Genomic DNA, 21,686 nt, shown 5'->3' with positions numbered 1-21,686 from the left:
TTGATTTTTTATTCCCTCCCCCTCTCCTTTCTTCCAAGGGTTGGCTATTACATGAACTACCACTGCGGCCTCCCATATGCAAATGTATTAGCCTACATGGGCACATATTGAATTTTCATATATTGAATAGAAAACACCTATCAGATGTTTCATTTTTCCATATATTGACAAGTGTCTTGCTCACTATGTTTACATATAAGGTTTCTTACACTTTGCCACATTTTTCTTTTTACCTTATCTCTAAGTTTTCAACAGGAAACACTGACATGTGATGTGTAACTGTCACAGTTTCATTTCAGGCTGTATCAAATGTATGAAGCCAGAATGAGCAGCTATGTAACTATTATTTAATATTTGGCAGCCAAGTGTGTGTGTGTGAGTTCCCACACCCAGAACGGATCCAGACAGTTTGACAACATAGTCGAGCAGGAATATGAACAAACAAGCAGCCAAAGTAATCTACATAGCTATTTTCTTGCTTGTCTGAACCACGGTCTGTGTTCAGATGTGATTAGATGTGAATTAACGCCTGTGGGGAAGAAGTATTGTGACGAGCCAGTCAGCTGAAATACATCCAGGTTCATACTCTGGTTTGAACATGGTAGTGAATAACGAACACCACAGTCTACAGAGGCCACACTATCATGGTTTATGAGCACTTTCGTCATGTTCGGAAATAGATTTAAACTCAGATCTATATTAGGACTCATTTTGGTTCAAAAAGCCAAAGTTCAACAACATTTATTCATGTCAAAAACCCAGGGTGAGTTTTGTCTTAGTGCATGTGCCTGCTACAGCCCAGAAACCCATAAAAACAAGCAGCGTGTCATGATAAACAGATGACAAGGCAAACAACCTAATATTTTATTCTGTACATTCACAACCACACAGATTACTCCAAGGAAACATGGATTCATCCATATTGGTCTTGTCCTTGTTTGGCCTCCAGCTTTGACAGTCCAGCAGCATCTCGCTGACTCAGTCCCTCTGGTTTCTGTCCGTGAAGTGTTTTTGTGGGAGGGATGAATTCCTGCTCTTCTTTCAGTCTGTTTCATCCTGTTTTTTTGGCACTGCTGTCTTGCTGTCCTGAGGTCTTGGGAACTGGCTCAAAATAAGGTCTGTAGATATAAATACCACCAAAGACTCCGAGCAGCGTGGCAAAGGCCATCTGTGTGAAAGGTACTCTCCGTCGAAACATGGCTTCTTTTTAATAAGGAGTACCAATCTTGAGAGATAAGACGACCCTAAAAGAAGAAGAAAGAAGTGGTGTTATCCAAGACACACTCAATTATTTTTGTACAATTTTACAGTTATCAGGCTTTATTTTCTTTCGTTACTCATGTTCTTACAAAAGCAACTAAATTTAATCCACAAAATCACTTTTTGCATCTACAAAATCTTTCCATATTCTGCCAAGGCAAAAATAAACTAGTGCTTATTATTACAATTAGGTCAAGTTTCTCAGTAAGTATCACTAGGCCATGATTGGTTTGTCATATTACCTTTTTAAAATGTTGTTTTTTCTGCCCCTGAAATATGTAGGTTTGCTGTTTTGGCTGCATACACTGACACAGAGGGAAATATGCAAAGTGCGATTGTTCAATATTGTAATGATGATAAATACTCAATCGAAACATTAGACAGGCAAAATGAGATTTCGATTTTATGTTCATATTAACCATGGCCTAATATTTAAGTGATATTTTTCCTCTCTAAACAAATTCCTCTAAAAAAAAAAAAAAAAAAGTAAACACAGGTTTCATGAGTCTTATTTTGAAAAGTCCAGACCGGACGTATGAGCAGACCGTCGCTCCTCTATCTCGCCTGACGGAGGTGAAATAATCTCAACAATGTCGCGGTTTACACTCAAATCCTCTGTCACATTAATTACTCACCGAGGAGGTAGATTGTCCGACGTGTCTGTAATCTCAACACACAGATGAAAACCACAGAAAACCACACACAGACACCCAGAGACACCACAGAGGACACTTATGTGCAGCTAACATGCACTTCTTCCTCTTCTGTGTATGAAATGTTTCCAATCGAGAACCGACCTGCATCTCGCCCCCTGCTGGAGAGAGTGAGCACTAACACACCCAAAATAATAATAATATAAAAGACAGATTTTAAGCGTTTTAGACTGGAATTAAATACTTAAATTGGATTATATTTATGCAATTATACATTGATGATAAATTGATGTTTCATGTCACAATGAGTTGAGATTACAAGTTTACTTTATTTGTCACATACACAAGTTACAGAGTAACATGTAGTGATGTCTCCTGGTTGCTCCTAGACTAGCAATATAAGTAAAACAAACAAGGAAAAAAATATATATAAAAGAAATATAAGTAAAATAAAAACTATAGTAATGTAAATAATGTAATCAGAAATGCAAAATATATCAAAGAGTGTACACCTGCGATGTAACAGTGAAGTTGCCTTCACTGTTTGCGTATTTATTGTACAATAATATCATAATAACGCCAACCTGTGCTGCAGAACTGAGGCATAATAACGTTTGTTGAATCGAGCTTTTATTTTGAAGTCAGGAAACAGCGCTCCTCCACCGGAAGTGAGTCTGAGTGCGGAAGCGCGATAAAAACATCCCTGTCCTCTGTGTCATGTGTGCGCTGTGGAAGTTTATATCAATTTATTGTTGTGTAGTTGGAGATGAAATTTAATACCGTTAGTTAAATAAATAGAAAACCTGCAGGTTGTTTAAACGCAGCAGCCATTAGCTTTTTTATTTGTATTTATTTTTAATGCTATTTCCGTCTGTGTGAATGGAAAGTTTGACTTCCTGCCACTGAACTCACCTGTCCTCCTGCATAGAGACAGGTGAGGTGAGCTATGTTGGCACTGAGCTGTACACACAGGCCCACTCATGGAGAGCTTCCGACAGCGTCTGAAGTTTGGAAACAAAGTCGAGGATGTGAAACTGAGGAGGAGAAAATCTCAGCTTTACTCGGAGAAAGATGAATGTCCCCTGAAGGACGGTGAGACTTTTATTGTGAAATGTTACTCACACTTAAGTAGCCTACTTAAACTCAACTCATATGATTTGACACTACAGTAAAATATATGGATCATGATAATATAATTTAATAGCTGTTATTATATTGCGATGCTGTGTTTTTTTCCCCTTCTTTTATTAATTTTTCTCTGGAGATCAACAAATGATAGCCTACTTTGAATAAAACACAGGAGATGAACTAAAATCATAATTGAATTTTGATTTTAAAAACACAACTCAGAGGTTTCTTTTTTTCTACACACTAAATACTCTTCTACCTTATCATACCATTGGATGTTTAATGCTCTACCTTCATCGACGTTGACTGTGAACAGACGGCTCATGTCCTTTAGCTTTGTGCTGAGAAAGTTGATATAAATCCAGTTTATCGAACTAAAATGAGATTTTTTCCCTCTGAACCCAACAGGTGTGCTGAGAGCCAGACTTGTTGTGTTTTCTGTGGCGTTCAGACTGATCAACTGCTTCCTGGTTCAGACCAGCTTCGTCCCTGATGAGTACTGGCAGTCTCTGGAGGTTTCCCATCGTATGGTCTTCAAATATCCTTCTGAGCAAAACTGTGATTTATGCTTTTTATTTTGTTTTTTCTAACTAAGCCTCCAACAATCAGATGAAACTGTTATTTTATTCTTGTTGCACTGTTATAACCTTAACAGTGTGACTTATGGGTATCTGACCTGGGAATGGAAAGAAGGACTGAGAGGATTTTCCTATCCACTCTTCTTCGCCTTCATATACAAGATATTACACCTAACAAACCTTGACTCGGTCCACCTCCTGGTACGTCAACATACATCACTATTTGGACGACTTATCCTCTGCATGTCTCTGACAAAATGAAATTCATACTTGACAAACATTTCAAAGGAGGTTAAATCGAAAGCATTTATATAATGAGAATATGCACCGGCTTACTTGACAAACATGTTTCTCTGCAGATCTGGCTTCCACGAATAGCTCAAGCTCTCTTGGCTGCGTGCGCCGACGTGAAATTCTTCTTCCTCATCCGAACGCTGGAGAGTAGTGATGTTGCAAAATGGACAGTGAGTATTTTTACCTGTAGGCTGCGTTTTTTTTTCTTGTTTTTTTTTTACTGCAGTTCACTTCAAGGGATAGTTCAAAAATTTGGCAAATTGGCCCATTGGCCCCATCAAACTCATCAAATACACAATCCAACAACTGCAAAACGCTCCGGTGGACGAGTTGTGACCTGCACATTCACCACGCTATGAGATAATAACAGAACGTTACGAGACAGAGTTGTTTTAGAGGCAAATTCAGAGACTCAACCTACTCCTAACCTACCCAAAATGTTGAACTTTCCCTTTAAACAGAAAAAGACTCTAATAATGTGTGTTTGTTGAGGTCTAATTTTCTGATTTTCATTCAATGTACTTATAGAAGTGAATTAAGTACGGAAAAGTTACTCTGTACGATGATTTGAGAATTAGTTTGGTCTCTTATTTCAACATGTCAGTGTAACATTTTAAATTTTAATTCATTTATTTAGATTGGGGACAGCGCATATTAATGGACATTGTACACATGTAAATATGACAGATTATAGCCATGGCTATTAATTTCCGTCTAAAGTCCCCAGGCAGGTTGTTGTAATAGTAAAAAAGACACATGAGAAATAAGAACCACAGAAGACCAATACAAGGAATATTACACAAAGAGGAACAGACTACTGACCTAATGAAGAACATACACATGCAAGTACAATAAAACAAAAGTAGTACATATCAAAATCAGCAACAAGAAAAGAAAAGAAAAAACAGTTTAAAGCGTCACACAGTTGTAACCTGTCGTTTTGTCCTGTAGTTTTTCTGCCACCTGTGCTCGTGGTTCTCGTGGTTTTGCTGCACCAGGACCCTGACCAACAGCATGGAGACCACCCTCACCTCTCTGGCTCTGTTCTACTTCCCCCTGTCCGGCTCCAAGACTCACAGCAGGTCTCTGCTTTTCAACACTTTTAATTTCTCATTTTTATTTAATACCCTCATCTCACTTAATCTTCTTTCTTTCTTTCTTTTTTTCCCCCTCCAGCAAAAAGTATTTGATCCTCGTTGCCTTGGCCGTCATCGTTCGACCGACGGCTCTGATCGTCTGGTTTCCTCTGCTCATGTATCATTTCTGGCAGGAAGATGAAAAACTGAAGCTCATCACTAAAACCTGCATTCCTATAGGGTTTGTACTTTTAATCTACATTAATTTACACTTTATATGATGCAGGAAAAAAAAAGGAAAAACACAGTTAATCATTTTGTCTTTTTTTTTCAGGGCTTTGGTCCTTGTGATTTCCACAGTGATCGACTGTCTGTTTTATGAAAAGGTAAAAAAAAACCAAACATTTCCAAACATTTTTCTTTTTGCTGCTGACGTACATGGTGCTGTATGTAACAGCTGCTCTCTCTGTTTTCTAGTGGACCGTGGTGCAGTTCAACTTTCTGAAGTTTAACGTCTTTCACGGCGTGGCGGATTTCTACGGCTCTCACCCGTGGCACTGGTACGTCACCCAGGGGTTCGCTGTCGTCATCGGGCCTCATCTCCCCTTCTTCCTCCATGGATGCAGCCTCGCCTTCAGAAGATACAAAGTCCTGCTGGCAGCCGTCGTTTGGACCATCGCAGTTTACAGGTAAAAACATCTGGGGTCAGAATTCATCAAACTACACTTTAAAAACGCTCTTAGAGACGGAGCACAGTGGTGAATCTGGTGTTAAAACCTGTGCACAATCAACTTTACACATGATGATTCGTCGTGTTTACCTGTGATTGAGCCGGTGAAACATGATGACAACACTGAAGAAAACTCTGAAGAGAAATCTTCAATGTTTCTTTGCTTCCAGATTTCTTCTTGTCTGCCTTTGTTGGGTCAATAATGTCTTTGCGTACCGTCGCCTCCCGGTCAGAGGAGTGTGAAACCATTGACAGGAGTGTGTGATGTGTGCGCAAGAGCAAACAAAACTGGGGCACGCTCATGAAAATATTTCTCCATAACACTGCATGTGGTCAAAAGTGCGCTGCGTTGCCTTTACAGACAAACTTAAAGACGAACCAACTGCTAAAACTATAGGGATTATGGCAATGGGCCCATTTGCCAAAAATGTTGAACTATCCCTTTAATGTATTTTCTGTCTTTGTTTCAGTTTCCTCCCTCACAAGGAGTTCAGATTCATCTATCCTGTGCTGCCGTTCTGTATGATCTTCTGTGGTAAGCTCCTGATGTCACATTCAAAAGATGATATAATAATACATTTTATTTGCTCAAAGACACTTTACATTTTAAAAATCATAAAATAGAGCAAAGTCAGAATAAATAAAATTCAGAAACAGCAATAAAACAATATAAAACATAAACTTATACATCAAAGGAATAATTCACCAAAAATTTTTAATTCAGTCATTATTGACTCACCCTCATGCTGATGAATACTCCGGAGTAGTTTTTTATTCCTCAAAGTGCATCTGGAGACCCGGGAGGCCGGTTCGTAATCCAAATAAATCCTTATAAGAGAGTCAATAGGGCCCGACACAAAAACGTCCATAAAACTACACAAAAACCTTGTAATCTTCCTCCATACTGCTCGTCCGCTGCAATCCAAGTGTCCTGAGGGATATAGTCCAGAGTTTACTCAAACGACGTCATTTAGGACATTTTTACTGCCTCAACAGTCTTGTATTGTGCACTCATGTTCACGCGATTCACGCCCTAACTCTAACCCACGTCATTTGTCCTAAATGACGTTATTTCGAGTAAACTCTTGACTATCTCCCTTCAGGACACTTGGATTGCAGCGGACGAGCAGTAAGGAGGAAGATTACAAGGTTTTTGTGTAGTTTTATGGACCTTTTTGTGTCAGGCGCTATTGACTCTCATATAAAGTTTTGTTGGACTACGAACCGGCCTTATGGGTCTCCAGATGCACTTTGAGGAATAAAAAACCACTCCGGAGTATGACTGAATTTCATTTTTTGGTGAACTATTCCTTTAAAAGATCATTTAAAGAAGTGAGTTTTGAGCATGGTCTTGAATGTTGGTAATGTGTATGTATGTATATAATTTATTTACTTTTTTGTTGACATTCGGCAACAAATGATACATGTGCACCCATTTCAATTATTAGTAATAGAGTATCAGCATAAAAGTCCTTTTTTCTAGGACTAAAAGAGCATAAATAAAGAAAAACATGACAAAAATATGAACACATCAAGTCTGGCCATCGTCCATCTACAGTTAATCTCTCCATCCCTTGTGCTGTCCATCCACATGTTCAATGTTAACAGATGTTTTTAGAGAAACAGTCATCTGTTTCACTCCACATTTCACTCCTCGACAGGAATATCTTTGTCGACTCTGAAGACGTGGCGTCGAGCAGCAGCTCTCTTCCTGGTCGCCACCAACCTGGTTCTGGCTCTTTACACCGGCCTGATCCACCAGCGAGGAGCTCTGGACGCCATGAGCCGCCTCCAGACTCTGTGTCCGAACGGCAGCGACGCCGCGTCTCCACAGCCGGACGTCCTCTTCCTCATGCCCTGCCACTCCACGCCCTACTACAGGTAGCGACGCAGCCCGCCACACCTGTGGTGAACTGCATCATGGGATTTGAGCTGTTGATGTAATGTGGCTTCGTCCCTTTAAAATCCTTCAGATAAAAACTTTTTGGTCACTTCTTTCCATTATTGATTATTTTAAATTTTTCAAACATTTCCAATGGCAAGTTAACAAACCTTTTCCCGAAGTAAAAGCACCAGTTAATAAGTAAATTTGTCAATATAATATCAAGTATTAAAGGGATACTTTACCCCCAATTCACCAATTTTCCACTCACCGTCATGCCAAGGAAGGGTCCGAACTCTTCCTTGGCGTGACGGTGAGTAGAAAATTGGCGAATAATCAATTTGGGGTGAAGTATCCCTTTAAGAAATACTAAAGAGCTGACAAAACATCTGATGCCAGATTTTTATATTAATACTTTCTCCCTCTCTGTTCTACACATTTTAGTTGATACTTGATACTTTTTAGTTGATACTTGTTCAGTACCACACCTAATACATCATTGTGTTTTTATTCGCCAAACTTTCATAGCTGTTGTGAAATGTCCTGAACAGAGTTTTGAGCTGTCGTCTTCAGTGCATTAGAGCTGCATCATAGAGGAGAAATATTTTTAAATGCTCAGCCTGATCCCGTCTAATATTTCCAAAATTTTTCACCAAAATAATCTTGTTAACTGCATGTAATTAAAATGTTTTCCATGTCTTGGCATCATATGCTATCTAATTGGGAAATGGCTTTTCTTAAGCGAGTGATCAAAAACATACAGTATTCTTTGAAGAAAGATGTATCACGTTTTCTTACTCACAGTGAAAGGATTTTTTTTAATAAAAGCATTGTAGACAGGTAAAACTCCCTATAGCCACACAATTTAAAATCTAAACTTAATTAACTTTTACTTATCGACAGTGACATTGAGTATTGACTGATCGATCGTCCGCTACATACAGTACAACAGTTGATGATCTCCTCTCCTCCTTGCAGCCACGTTCACTGCCCGATGAAGATGAGGTTTCTCGAGTGTCCTCCCGACCTCGGCGAGGACGGTTACGTTGACGAGGCTGAGAGATTCTACGACGACCCTCTTCACTGGCTCCAGACTTCGTTTCCCTACAAGTCGTCTCTGCCCACTCACCTGCTTCTGTTTGATGTTTTGGAAAAGGTACGATACTCACACACGACTCTGCTCACATGTGTTTGTGCAGATGTTTGACTTCACAGTTGCCTAAACTTTCATGTGTGTTTGTGTTTTTGGTTTTTTTGTAGGAGATTTCTGTGTTTTTGCGGGGGAATAACTTTGTGAAGGTTGCAGAGATGTTTCACACTCACGTTCCTGAGGGAAGAGTTGGAGGAAGCATCTTTATTTATGAAAGGCACTGACAAACACTGGAACAATTGCAGTTTTCTTTGCACATGATGTCATATGAATCGATACTGAAATAAATATTTTAACTCAAAATGTTTTGAAATATCACTTGTCAGAGGTGCTTTTTCCAATTTATCACAACTAAATTTGGCGTGAAATTATAATTCCAGCTTTTTTTTTTTTTTCTCAATATCCCAACTCATGTTAAAGTAACTTTAAACAGTTGGGTCCAGTTAAAACGAGCCTGAGGTGGAATGTAAGAAAACAGTTTTGTCAAAGCGAGAGAGAGCCACTTCACACAGACCTGTCGATAGCAGCAAATTAAAACAACTACATGGATGAACATGGAAACAAACTCATAGAGGAGGATCAGGGCCACATTGTGTTTCTCCTGTGGCCCTGATCCTCTTCCACACATCCTTAATGCGGCATTTCTTTTTTTTCTTTTTTTCATTTTTCTTAATAAGCACAAGATTTGGGTTTACAATTAACATTGCCTGCTAAATATATATATTTTTTAAAAGTGCTGTGGTTGAAGAGGAGAATCAGTGGTGCTTCAGCAGGAAAAATAAAAAAATTAAGTGGTTTACATTTGATCAATTGTTAAATGAACACAAATCTCTCGCGTCACAAACACATTTGCCACTTGTTTCGTTCAATTCTAATGCTGATCACTTCACTAAACACCAAACAGCTCGAGGACGTTCAGTAGCATTAAAAAGTCGTTAAAATGTTGTGCAAACTTACAAAAAAACAAAAAACAAAAAGAGAGAGAGAGACTTTGCATCTAAATACAACCAAAAAAAACAGACTGTGCAACTATAATATCAAATCCTCAGTATTTGGGATCAAACGGCATCGGACCCAGTTCTATTTTGACGTCGGCCATGTGTCTGTCTGTGTTTCTTCCTGATCTGCTCCACTTGCGTTCACTCTGTGGTCGAGGTCGAGCTCTCTGATGCTTGCGTTGATGTTTGGAGCGCGACGACTCCTTCGAGTCTGTGTCTGGTCTCTCGAACGGCCCGCTGCGAGTCAAACACAAAACAGCAGTGACATCAACATGTTGGCTGAAAACAGGCGTTGGGAGTCACTTCTCCTCCGTTTTGCTAACCCTCCTCCCGGTCGTGTGCGTTTGTTTTTAACGAAGCCTTTGATAATCAATCAGTGGATTGATTAATTATCATATACATGTTACTGTGTGTGAAAACAAAACAAGAGATTACGGTTTACAGGGCGAGTTTGTGTCGCAGACTCGCGGTGCCACCAGGACGAGAGCTGTGACACCGGGTCAGAGACTCCACTCTGATAACAGAACGTTATGAGACGGAGTTGTTTTAGAGGCAAATGCAGAGACTGCTTGCCGAAAAACTGCCTCCGACGGGAACGCGCATCAGTGGTTTTGCATGAATTTACCTCTAAAACAACTCTGTCTCGTAACGTTCTGTTATTATCTCATAGCGTGGTGAATGTGCAGTTCTCTATCGTGTCAAGACTCTCCACCCTACATATTCCATATGTATGGGGGGGAGGTTACAGTGTAACCATCCGGTCACAACTTGTCCACCAGAGCGTTTTGGAGTTGTTGGATTGTGTATTTGATGAGTTTGATGAGGGAAACCAAGAAATCCCATGAGCCTCTGTAGCGTAGCTCTGAGCAGCTCGCGGCTCTGCTCTGCCGTTCTAAAAACAGCTTGCACTGACAGTTAAAGGTAACAAACCTACTGCTATGACTATAGGGATTATGGCAATGGGCCAATTTGCCAAAATGTTTAACTATCCCTTTAACTATTGCTTTAAGCTATGAACAACTCTCTTGTTCCCTCAGTTCTTCAGTAAATGTGTGAAAAGGTTTTTAAGAAGAAAAGTTGTGAGGAAACTTTTAGCATCATTAACTTGTTAGTTACCTCGGGCCGTAGCTTTTTGTGTAAGTCTCTCCGAAGAAGTGCCTGTAGACGTAGTCGTCGAGGTCTCCGAACACGTCGTCGTCGAGGCCGTGGTACTCGTGCATGTCCGTCAGGTAGTCCTCCACGCCGCTGACAAAGTCCGTGAACAGCATGCGGTCGTGGATGAACACGCCGTTGTGGAAGAAGTTGTTGACGAACATCTCCAGCTCCTTCCAGTGGTGGAAGTGGTCGACCTCCTGCTGCAGGTAGCTCTGCAGCAGCTGGTAGAACTCGTCCGCTCGGATCGGCTCCATGGCTTTGTTGAACAGACTCATGGACTCCTGGTAGGCGCAGTCGAACACGCCGGAGCATCCCTTGAAGTTGGTTTTGTGGCTGTTCTGACCTTTATCCTCGTGCGCTTTATACCCCGACTTCCGCGTGTTGTACTGCGAGTCTCTTGTAAACCTCTCGTCGCATCTCTTCTTGTAAAACCCTCGCGCCTTGTCGATGAACGTCGACGCCGAGTCCTTGAAGTGTCGAAAAGTCGACTTGACGGAATCTGAAAACTTCCTGAGGTTCTCCTTCACGGCCTCTTTGGCTTTTTTAATCTGCTCTTTGTGGTGGTGGACGAACTCCTTGGTGGAGTTCTTCACGGCGTCGAACGTCTCCTTCACTTTCCCCGCCATGCCCGGCTTCGGCTTCTTCACTTTGGACTCCGTGTCTCCTTTGGCTCGCTCCTCTTTGGTTTCCACGTACAGCCGCTCCCACAGGTCCGAGCGCTGCTGTTCGAAGCTCAGCCGCTTCTCCAGCTCCATCAGACGAGACTGGAGCTCTTCCGCCTCCGAGCCCGTTCCCCTTCCCGCTCCGGGGACGCGGCTCCTCAGACGACTCAGCTCTCTCCTCAGCTCGTCCGTGGACCTCCTCTCCTTGTCGAGCTTCTTCCTCAGCGCCTGCGCCTCGGCCGTCAGCTCCTCCCTCTGGCCGTGGAAGCCCCGGATCAGCTGCCGCTCCTCCTCCAGCTGCTCCTTCAGCTTCTGGTTTTCCGACAGCAGCGAGTCGGCTCCGGCTCCCATCACCTCCAGCTCTCTGATCTTGGAGCGCAGGTTCCTCAGCTCCTCCTGCAGAGCGGACAGAGACTTCTCCTCGCGTTGCAGCGAGTTTCTCAGCTGATGGTTTTCAGCCGCCAGCCTCTGCTGCTGAGCCGCGATGTTGGTCCTCTCCTCGGCTTTCTGTCGCAGCAGCGTTTCCAGGTCGTCTCTCTGGGCCTTCGTGGGAAAAACACAAAGCAAAAGAGACACATCTGGATGTTAAAGTTTTTTTTTTTTATATATATATTGTGTCAATAATCATGTTTCCATCCACACGTTTTTATTCTAATTAAGCTATATTGGATTAAAAATACCTCATGGAAACAGTAATACGGTCGATCTCATCAGATTTTCTTTTGATCGATACAAAGTTAATGTGACAAATGCTGAAGGAAATTGTTCTTTGCCGATGAATGTGAGTTACGATCATGTTTTATGTCAATTCCGCTACATATTCCCGGCTGTTTAAAGACACAGCGGGAGTAAACAAAGAAAGATGCAGGTGTACAGGCACCCGACCTCGGATAATTGGTTAAAGATGAAGGATGGATGTCCTTCTGTTTTGCGATTTAGTACAAAAATGAATGGAAACTATTAAGATCCATTGCAAGAAAACAATTCGATGCACCAATATGATCGCAAACCAGCACATTACGTCATTACGTAAAGCTTTTTATTCGATTTAAAGGTCTCAGGTGGCAACGCACTTGAACCGGTATTATTTGCAATAATATTTTTTATCAATAATAATATAATTCGATCCACAAGTGGATGGAAACTCGGTTAATGTTCACTCGAATCATCAAGATGAAGAGTAAAACAAAACGTAAAATAAGATTATAAATCAAGTAAATACACGGAAGAATAAAGCCAGCACTTCTTACCTGAATGTTCACCTGTTTGATATTGATCTCCTCGTTCTCTTTCTTTATCTTTTCGATCACCTCCGTGAGCAGTGAAATAACTTTCTGTTCATCCAAGTCTCTCAGGGCGACGTCTCCTCTCTGAGCACGAAAGAAACAAGGAAATAAAAAGTGAGTCACAGTTTTATGTGTTCATCCTTATTGAAGACAAAGTGTTCACTCAGTTTATTAAACATCTAAATGAGTAAAATGGTGCTTCACTATGGCGCCTGGTAATATTATGGGATGTTCCTCCTCCTCATCACACAGACTGACCGACAAAGTAAAAACAGCTGCCTGATGTAATCCACAGAAATATGACACTCAGTTTTGTGGTGGAAAAGGATTTGTAACTTCAAACTGGTGAGTTGAACAAACAGCTCTATGAAACATATTAACAGTTTGTTATTGATTTATTATCAGGACTATTGTATTAGGTTATACTGGAATATGAACTCTTCCTTAGTCTTTTTCTTTCTGACTGAAATTCACAACATTTAATAATTGTGTTAGAAAAAAGTAAATATGTCGAAGCCTTGTACAGAATGAGATCATGATTATTCTTATCTTATTAATCCATTTATTATTTAAAACTCGAGCTGTGATCTGTGTCGTCTCTGACCTGGTTTGTCACATGTTGCTCTCGAACATGCTGCTGCAGCAGATCCCTCACACTGTCGAACTCGTTCCCTCGGACTTTCTCCACAACCTTGTGTCTTTCTTGAATCTGAACTGTGCCTGGAAGTTAGAATAATGACAAAGCATTTACACATTAATTATTTATTTACACACAACTAGGGAAGCATGATGCCTAGTTTCCCCACAGAGACCGATAACCGATATCTATCTGCTTCTCATAACCAATGCCAATAACATTTTTAGTAGTTTATATCCACACGAGGTTAAGAAAATCTAAGATGTAGTGAGTAAAGATGAATTTAATATCTGAATTGACCAAATAATATAACCAACATCACAACAAAAACAGTATGACTCTTCAAAAATCAACATTTGTTATCGTTTCAAATCAACTTAGGGGGCAAAAGGACTGAATTTAGTGAAATCAAAGCAGTGTTGACCAACTGTAATTGGCTCTAGTAATCGGCAGAAACTTAGCCTAGAAATCTAGACGCACCCTAGCGGCAGCAAATATATTTGCTCCGTAGGTTGTACATTTTAATGATATAGTCTGGCTTGTCAGGCTAGCAGAAACTGTCATTATCTGTGTAATTATCGGTACCGATAGTTATCGTCCATCCGTACACACAACATCATCATTACACAAGACATTGTGAAGGAGCAGTGGTGTATAAAGCCTATAAGCGTCTCACCATAGAAGTGACCAAAGCCCATGCTGATGGCTATGATGAGGGCGAGCAGGATACACCTGTTGAGCGTGCTGCTGCCCCGACCGTGGACTTCCAGAGCTGCAGCAGGTCGAACTTCACCCTGCTCCTTCTGCTGCGTCTCCTCTCCAACCTCCTCTTCCTCCTCCTCCTCTTCCTCCTCCTCGTCTTCACTCGGACCAGACTCCAGTGCCTCCTCTTCCTCGGGCTCTGTTGTGATGCTCGTGGTATTTTTCCTCACCCGTCGTCTTCGTACGGCGGTGCCGGCGCTTCGTCCCGCCTCGTCCTCGCTGCTGCTCGAGTTCGTCACTGCTGGCTGCTGCACCGGGAAAACTGCAGCATAAAATACACAGAGTTAAGGCTGCAGGGATCATTATGATGGAAGAAAAATAACTAATTTTATAACTTATACAAGAATAACTCAGACAGCAGTGATGTTAATCGTGCAGATAACAAATATTTTGTCCCAGGTGTTGTAGTGAGTCGGTCCTGAAGGGCTGCTGCTTGCTGGCACAAATAGGCAGAAATCTCCAAAGTGTCATGAAGTTTTATCCCTCCATCATTACCATACCATAGTCTGGACACATTTTAAAGAGGAACTATGCAAGTCCGGTTGCTTTTTCGTTTCCGTTTTGCTTACCCTCGTCTTGGTCATGTGCATTTGTTTACAACGTAGCCAGCGAGAAATCAATCAATAGAGCCGTAGATAACGTTATACGTTATATATCATATATGATGTTACGATGTGTATATTTGTGTAGTCTTATTGGCGGCGCCGATCTTGCAGCTTTGTTTTTCGGACAAGAGATGCTAGGTGGAAGGCAGAGAGCCTCCGTTCTCCCTCGTTAAAGGGATAGTAAAAATGTTTTAAAGTGGGGTTGTATGATCTACAAATAGCCCATAAGTACTTTAATTGCAGTAGAAGACTCTCTGCACTCCTCCCGTTATCAAACCCAGCCCATAGCCCTGCCCAGAGATTTACAACATACAGACCCAAAGACCCAAAGACCCAAAGAAACGGCTTATCTTCGCAGCGGTTTTACCTGAAAAAAAAATACACAGTTCCATTGTTCGCTATAATATAATTTTTTCCAGCCCCTCAAAGTGCAAGAAAAACGCAGTTTTTATTTGGACCAAATTTTGCTTCTCCAAAGAGTGAAAAGACATTAGTGCCTTAAATCTGCTGATCTCTGTTGTATCTGCTTGCAGTGCAGTGTTCTACAAACACACACGCACACACATGCACAAACTGTGAAAGAAAATTCACACAACATTTTATGTTTTTCTGTGGACAGACGTGCTCAGAGGTTCACACCATTCAACAGCGTGTGTCTTTGTGAGCATCATGATTAGTTCGGTGCCATGTTGTTGAGCAAGCTTAGCATCGTATTAGACGCCACTTCACTTCACATTTCAAATCCGGCCACCTGCGAACGAGCGGCGTCCGGTGAGCTGGCTCCGCAGCTGGTGGCCTAAGTTCACCAGACTCTGAGGAAACTTCCAGTGACTCATCGTCAAACCTGCTTTGGTGACGTAGAAAACAGGGCAAACGTGACATTTTCTCTGTGGAAATGAGATCAGATGGCTGAGAAAAGGAACGTGAGGAGGACACAGGTGAGCGGGGTCGTACCAGTCTCTCCGGCGGTGAAGGCGTACTGGCTGCTGCAGGAAGTGCCGAGGTAAAACTCCTCGTTGGCCGCCGCCGTCTCCTCTTCCTCCGTGTCTGCATGGTCGTCATCCTTCAGGTCTCCCAGGGTAACGATGTCGGAGTGATCGCTGGAGGACAACAGAGAGACGTGCCCTTTCCCCTCAGCACCGTCTCCGGCCTGCGGGGGATTTATACGTTTGAGAGGTTTGGCACATAGAGCAGCGGCGGCGGTGGCGCCACAGTGGCTCTGGATCGTTTACAAAAACACCCTGCGGATTATTTTTAGGTCCTCTCACCTCAGAGACGCACAGTGTCTCATCTACGGTTCGTTCTCCCAGCGTGTCGTCAAGGGAATCGCCAGCTCTCTCCTCAACACACCCAGCTGAAACACAATCAGTATGAATTATGATTAACTGTGTGAGTTAGAGTTACTGTTGACTACAGCGAATACAACAAATATTAAACCATGCAGAGAAAATGTATGATGATCAGGTGCCATTAACTATTGACTATCAATTGACAGAAACTATTACTACTAAAAAATGCCTGGCATAATTTCTCAGTCAAATTTCACATGTGAGCAAATAATCATGTTTTGCTTTTCTTAAAAACGGACGGTAACCCTTTAATTCACAGGCCGTTAATTATGTGATAATGTCAAGAAATAGCAAAGAAATAACGGTCAATTTCATAGTAATGTCGTGAAACATAGCCAAGAAGGACCGAGACAATTGATGATGAGGTTTGTTCCCCCCTAAAAATAGAAATAAATGTTGTAGTTTCAGTATCAATATGTATGAGTCACACCCAGAACACATTAAATAAAACTGAAAGTTGTTCAAGAGGCTGTTTTTTCAGGAACATCCGGTACTTTCTTTCATTCTGATCACCTCAGGCTCCTTAAACTGTCTTTAATTAACCAATATTTAAGTGAGTTGCAGTTTCATTTTACCAGATGCAGAGGCCCGTGTGTCCTGCAGCTCTGCCTCCTCCACTGGAGGGCGCTCTAACAGCTCGGCGCCATACTCCACTGCCGCCTCCAGCCCCAGTGTTTCAATATCTGAACCCTGTAAACACAACGAGCAAAACACTTTGTGTGTCGATCACTGAGAATATCCTGAACAGTTTTCAGCTGGATAATCGAGGTCTTTCATTAGAGCTAATTATTAACTGAGTAACAGAGGGATATAATCCTGAAAGCAGCTTAAAGTTTTCTTATCCAATTAAACAAAAACATGGTGAAACATATGAGAAAAACGACTCATTTCACAAGCTTTCAGATTGTCTCTATCCAGCATCACAGAGTTGAACTAATTTACTAATAAGAAACCAATCTCCAATACAGAAGAGAAAATTGTTCCAAGCAGTGAGTTGGAAAGAAATTGTCTAAATGTTTAATATGTTTGACAATCTGCTTGACGTTCAGAACGATTTGCACATTTGAATCGATCAAATAAGCTAAAACGTCCCTTGTTGATGACCTTAAATATGTCAGGCATAATGACAGGCAGCACAGCAGTAATAATAGTATTAACAATAGAAATAGCTGTGATGAAAAATAAAGAAAAAAAGGTTCATACTTCATTACTAATAATGGTCCAGCCACAGGACGACTCTGCATCACTTGACGTCTCTGACATTTCTGGCAGGTGTCAACAAAAAACAGGAAAACAGGGATCTAAAGGAAAAGAAGAGGTGAATACTTTGGAGACGATAATATGATAAATAATATAAAAAACTTAATTTATAGAGCACTTGTGCAAAGTGCTTAACAGAGATGATAAGGATGACAGTTAAAACTTTAAAATAAAATAAAAGCCAGCATGAAACACAAAAATTAATAAAAATAAACAGAGGATAAAATCATTCAGTAGAGAGACACTGGTAGGTAAACTGGAAGTAGGTAGTTGACGTCCGAGGTAAAGAAACATGCAGCTTAGTTAAAAGCAGGAAATGCTTTATGAAAGAGATATGTTTTGATAATATGATGATATCGTGAAAAAAAAGATTAAATCTTGCACATTGTCTATCAAATTATCAATTCAAACTGTTCAAAATGAGCTTATCATTTATTCATTATGTTATATTTCCAAGAATTTCCACAGCCTAAAAAACAACAAACACATGTGACTTTATAAAGAAAAGAAGATTGTGTCCATATGCAAAGACACTGATGTTTCAGGACTTTTGCACCTCTTCAAAAACACACAAAGTAAAATATCTTTCCAAACAATAACCAGGTTGTTTATAGCAGCATTAGATTTAAGGCTCCAGCATTAACAGAGTAAAGCAGCTGCTCCTCTCACTAGTGGATTCAATGGATTAACCAATAACGCAGAGTGAAATCACTCTCGTTACCTGCACCAGGTGACCTCCAACACACCTGAGCCCAGCAGCCTGTGACTGTTCACTACAGGAGACATGGAAAGTCCCTGTATTTCACCTGGGAGGTCCTGGCAGTACCGTATGTCTGTTTGTTTTTGATGGGGAGGTTCATCAATAAAACAGGCCCAGCATTGTGTCATTCATTCACCACCTGAACTTTGTTGTGCTTCGTCTAGTTTCTTAATTATTCAAACTCATTCAACAACATTAAGGCGAGAGACTATAGGCAAAACATTTGTCTATTTTGAGAATTTGGGCCATTTTGCTTCATTAACATGTCTTCTTTCAGAATAGTGGAAAGAAATGGTAGAAAATCCACATTTAGGTGTTTTTTTTTTACATTATTTTGTCTCTTTCATCTGTAGATTTCTCCTAAATTCACCCAAAGTTAACATGCTGCTGTGGCAAACTGTGCCCTGCCTGTTCTTTCACCCATGTTATGTTAGGTGTCGTTGTAAAGCTCTCTTTCTTCTGAACAATGTTGTGGGCTCCAAATTGTCATTCCCTCCTTATTATATATTTACTTATACTTATTAATATATCAGCAACCAATCATAAAAGAAGTACGATTGACAATAACAATCTATGGAATTTTACAGTAAAGGTTGTTTCTCAAAATGTGTTTTTCCTCAGCTACTTACAGACACCAAACCTTCCAGTTTTATTCCTTTCTATATTCTGAAGGTTTTTACAGAGGGGTTTGATGATATATCATTCACAGCCTGAAAATGAATTCTTGCCATGTTCTTAGGATTAAATGTTGTATAAATACAACATTTAATCCTAAGAACATGGCAAGAATTCATTTTTTTAGGGCTGGTGACAGTATTTTCTCATTTACAGAGTGGCAAAAAAGAGATATCCTAAATCCCCTCTGTAAAAATTCTGACTCTAATATGTCAACAAATAGAAAAAATGTGAAAAGTGAAAGTGGCTTCATCCATTGTTCAGATTTCTGTTCTGGAAATGTAATTAGTGCATTTTTCATTAGATATTGCCTCATTTACATATCTAAACATACATTTTGACAGAACTTGTAATACAAAAAATATTTCTCTTAATGTAAGTGATAAACTTGGGAAGTTTCATGGTGATATTTAGTTTAAATGTTTACCTATGTAGTAGTGTCTCTCACAGACAGACAGACAGACAAACAAACAAACAAACATGGCGGTGTATCAGCGGCCTCTAGCGGCGACTGGCCGCAGTGGCAGCGCACTGGAGATGCCAGCTACTGCGGCCTGGATCAAAACAGCCCAATGGTTGATTTATCAGCAGAAAAACCAGAATATGTGAGCTGTGAATTAAATTACAGTCGAGCTTCGACGTTAAATAAAGACCGTCAGCGGTTATTTTCCAGACAGTTAACTAACTTAACTGGCTGGGGTATTAACGTCACCTCTCTGAGCATCGTCGGGGCGTGTAATTAAAGCCTTGTCGACTGCGTCCGGCATCTTTAACTACCACTTAAACCTATTTCTCTTGAAAAAGAACAAGAAAATTATAAAACTCACCGTTTCTTTGTGGCCGACAACGAGGCAGCTGTTTGCAAGCAGCCCCACAGTTGTTGCAATATGCCCGAGCCAAGTTAGCCGTTAACAACACTTCAAAGCCGACGGTGGCCGGGAAATGTAGTCTTTCAGTAGAACGCCGTGACGCACATCACATCGCCCTGGGCGAACTGTTTGGACTACATTTCCCATAGAGCAACGCGGTGGCAAAACAGGCCCAGCGAGGGGCGGAGCGAATCGTGTGGAAACAAATCTTGTGGTTGCGAGGAAAAAAACGTAAACACGGAAACGTGACAAGCGGGACCGCACGAAGAATTAAATAAGGGCGAGAAGGAGGCAGCAATTTAAACTTTAAACTTAAACTTAAGTGTCTCATACTCCATGTTGTAGCGTCAGTGTGGGTTTTTTTTAAAGGCACGTGGTTGATGTTGATAAGTTTTAAGTGTCCGACAGGAAACACGTGGTGTTTATTGTTTTGATCTGAACCCTCTCTGCTCCCTGTTTACATCCTGTTGACACACTGCCAACGTGGTGAATGAAGCCTATACTGCACACATGTAATGTTGCTCAACCGGTCCTGTAAGGAAGTTATTATTAGACGTGCCCATCCCTTGAATACAACTGTGCATGTTGTTTTTGCTTTCTTATGCAGTTTTGCTATCAAGTTTGTTGATTATAGTTTTTAGTTTTTGCATATTTATTGTAAAGATGATTTCATTGTGGTTCAGCAACCCCACCAGACAGGTGTTGTCGATATTATCTTAGTTTTTGTAAATTGTAGCTGAGTGACAAGACAAGGAGTGGTGTGTGTGTGTTTACTGAAAACTACAAGTAGTTTTAGATAAGACCAAAAGAAGTACAACACATCTAGGAAAATTCAGTTTTTGGCCATTAAAGCACAATAAGCTGTGTTTTATGCTGTTACTATGACACACCCCTCAACAACAATGTGACTGTTGTGTCTATAGCAAAGAACAGACCCGTTGCTGCTACACTAAGATAAAGCGATAAATTAAGTGATAAAATAGAGTTCCCTTTGTATTTTAATCAACACAAGAACTCAAGTCTTGTAAAAGTCTTGTAAAAACAACAGCAGATGACAACATTTTTTCTTAGATTTTTCATACTTTATTATTTAAACTGAGAATCAGATGATTTTATAATTAACCATTGTCTAAAATCTCCTATCTAAACATTTTTTGGCAAAAACCAACTTGCAAGTAATTCTGCAGACGAAGACAAACTTACAAAATATAACAAAACATGAACAGAAATGATCAGAAAACAAAAAATAATTACAAAAAGGTACATTCAGTTTTGACACCTGCTTTGTCTTTTGAGGCGGAGCAGCCGCGGGTCCCCCTGAGTTTGACTGAAAATGACCCGCAGCGCTCCACCGCACATTATTCACGCACAACGTTACTGCAAAAAAGGGAGAACGAAGAGTGGCTCTGTTCACATACAGATCACACTCTGCGTTTTATCCCTTTAAATTCACATGCTCGGACAGGAACATAATTCCAACATAACACCATTCACGGGATAAGAGACAGTGGGACAACAACCTGGGTCCTCTCTGTGTTACATCTTGACCTCGGTCTCACAGACAGTAACGACCCAGTCCTATTGCACCTGCATCTATCACATGAAAATGTAAATAATAAAAACCTGAGGTAGCACTTGTGTATCTGTATGAGCGACAACAAACCTAAATCAGAATCTGTTTGACATCTGTTTGGTGTAACAATCACAGCATTTTTTTGTGTTTTGAGCTCATGAATAAGCACAAGTGCTGTTTTCAGATTCTGGATTGAGGCCGTAATGCTCTGCTAATACAGATAATATGAAAACATTATTGGGTTCAAGTTAAAATGTAAATGTCTTTTCAGGATAAACACAACTCTGCTTTATCAAAAACCCATTTTATCTTGAAATAAAACATATAAGACAAAAGTGTGGATA

General features: G+C 40.7%; 3 protein-coding genes across 3 annotated transcripts in view; 1 reads left to right on the top strand and 2 right to left on the bottom strand.

Moving 5' to 3' along the window:
• Positions 1-2,613: 2,613 nt before the first annotated feature.
• Positions 2,614-8,996, top strand: pigb (phosphatidylinositol glycan anchor biosynthesis, class B). The gene is made up of 12 exons (XM_084001470.1): positions 2,614-3,005; positions 3,450-3,579; positions 3,703-3,820; positions 3,979-4,083; positions 4,865-4,995; positions 5,090-5,230; positions 5,324-5,375; positions 5,467-5,678; positions 6,190-6,254; positions 7,381-7,600; positions 8,580-8,757; positions 8,862-8,996. Exons 1-12 carry the CDS (start codon positions 2,894-2,896, stop codon positions 8,973-8,975), a joined length of 1,578 nt encoding a protein of 525 aa, XP_083857596.1. The 5' UTR covers positions 2,614-2,893; the 3' UTR covers positions 8,976-8,996.
• ccpg1 (cell cycle progression 1) lies at positions 8,941-19,816 on the bottom strand. The gene is made up of 10 exons (XM_084001469.1): positions 19,728-19,816; positions 17,409-17,506; positions 16,781-16,895; positions 16,125-16,210; positions 15,811-16,006; positions 14,166-14,513; positions 13,457-13,572; positions 12,817-12,936; positions 10,866-12,109; positions 8,941-9,986 (listed from the first exon to the last, which is right to left on the bottom strand). Exons 2-10 carry the CDS (start codon positions 17,466-17,468, stop codon positions 9,797-9,799), a joined length of 2,475 nt encoding a protein of 824 aa, XP_083857595.1. The 5' UTR covers positions 17,469-17,506; positions 19,728-19,816; the 3' UTR covers positions 8,941-9,796.
• The window catches only part of prtga (protogenin homolog a (Gallus gallus)), a gene marked incomplete at both ends in the record, with an annotated part of 35,252 nt that continues 33,010 nt past the window's right edge, over positions 19,445-21,686 (bottom strand). Inside the window, one exon of the mRNA XM_084001533.1 lies at positions 19,445-19,454. Within this exon, the coding sequence (XP_083857659.1) occupies positions 19,445-19,454 (10 nt within the window). The remainder of the gene's footprint in view (positions 19,455-21,686) is intronic.

This window comes from Trachurus trachurus (genome assembly GCF_905171665.1).
Source record: "Trachurus trachurus genome assembly, chromosome: 3".
NCBI lineage: Eukaryota > Metazoa > Chordata > Actinopteri > Carangiformes > Carangidae > Trachurus > Trachurus trachurus.
Note: the sequence above shows the minus strand (reverse complement) of the source record. Positions and strands in the feature narration are given on the sequence as shown.

Bases quoted from the DNA above. Each gene is read 5' to 3' on its own strand.
- pigb (XM_084001470.1), top strand. From the start codon at position 2,894: ATGGAGAGCTTCCGACAGCGTCTGAAGTTTGGAAACAAAGTCGAGGAT. The intron at 5,231-5,323 runs GTTTGTACTTTT...TTTTTTTTTCAG, and splicing joins AAAACCTGCATTCCTATAGG to GGCTTTGGTCCTTGTGATTT. The intron at 8,758-8,861 runs GTACGATACTCA...GTTTTTTTGTAG, and splicing joins TGTTTGATGTTTTGGAAAAG to GAGATTTCTGTGTTTTTGCG.
- ccpg1 (XM_084001469.1), bottom strand. From the start codon at position 17,468: ATGTCAGAGACGTCAAGTGATGCAGAGTCGTCCTGTGGCTGGACCATT. The intron at 14,514-15,810 runs GTACGACCCCGC...TTTATGCTGCAG, and splicing joins CTTCACCGCCGGAGAGACTG to TTTTCCCGGTGCAGCAGCCA. The intron at 12,110-12,816 runs GTAAGAAGTGCT...TTTCCCACGAAG, and splicing joins TCAAACAGGTGAACATTCAG to GCCCAGAGAGACGACCTGGA.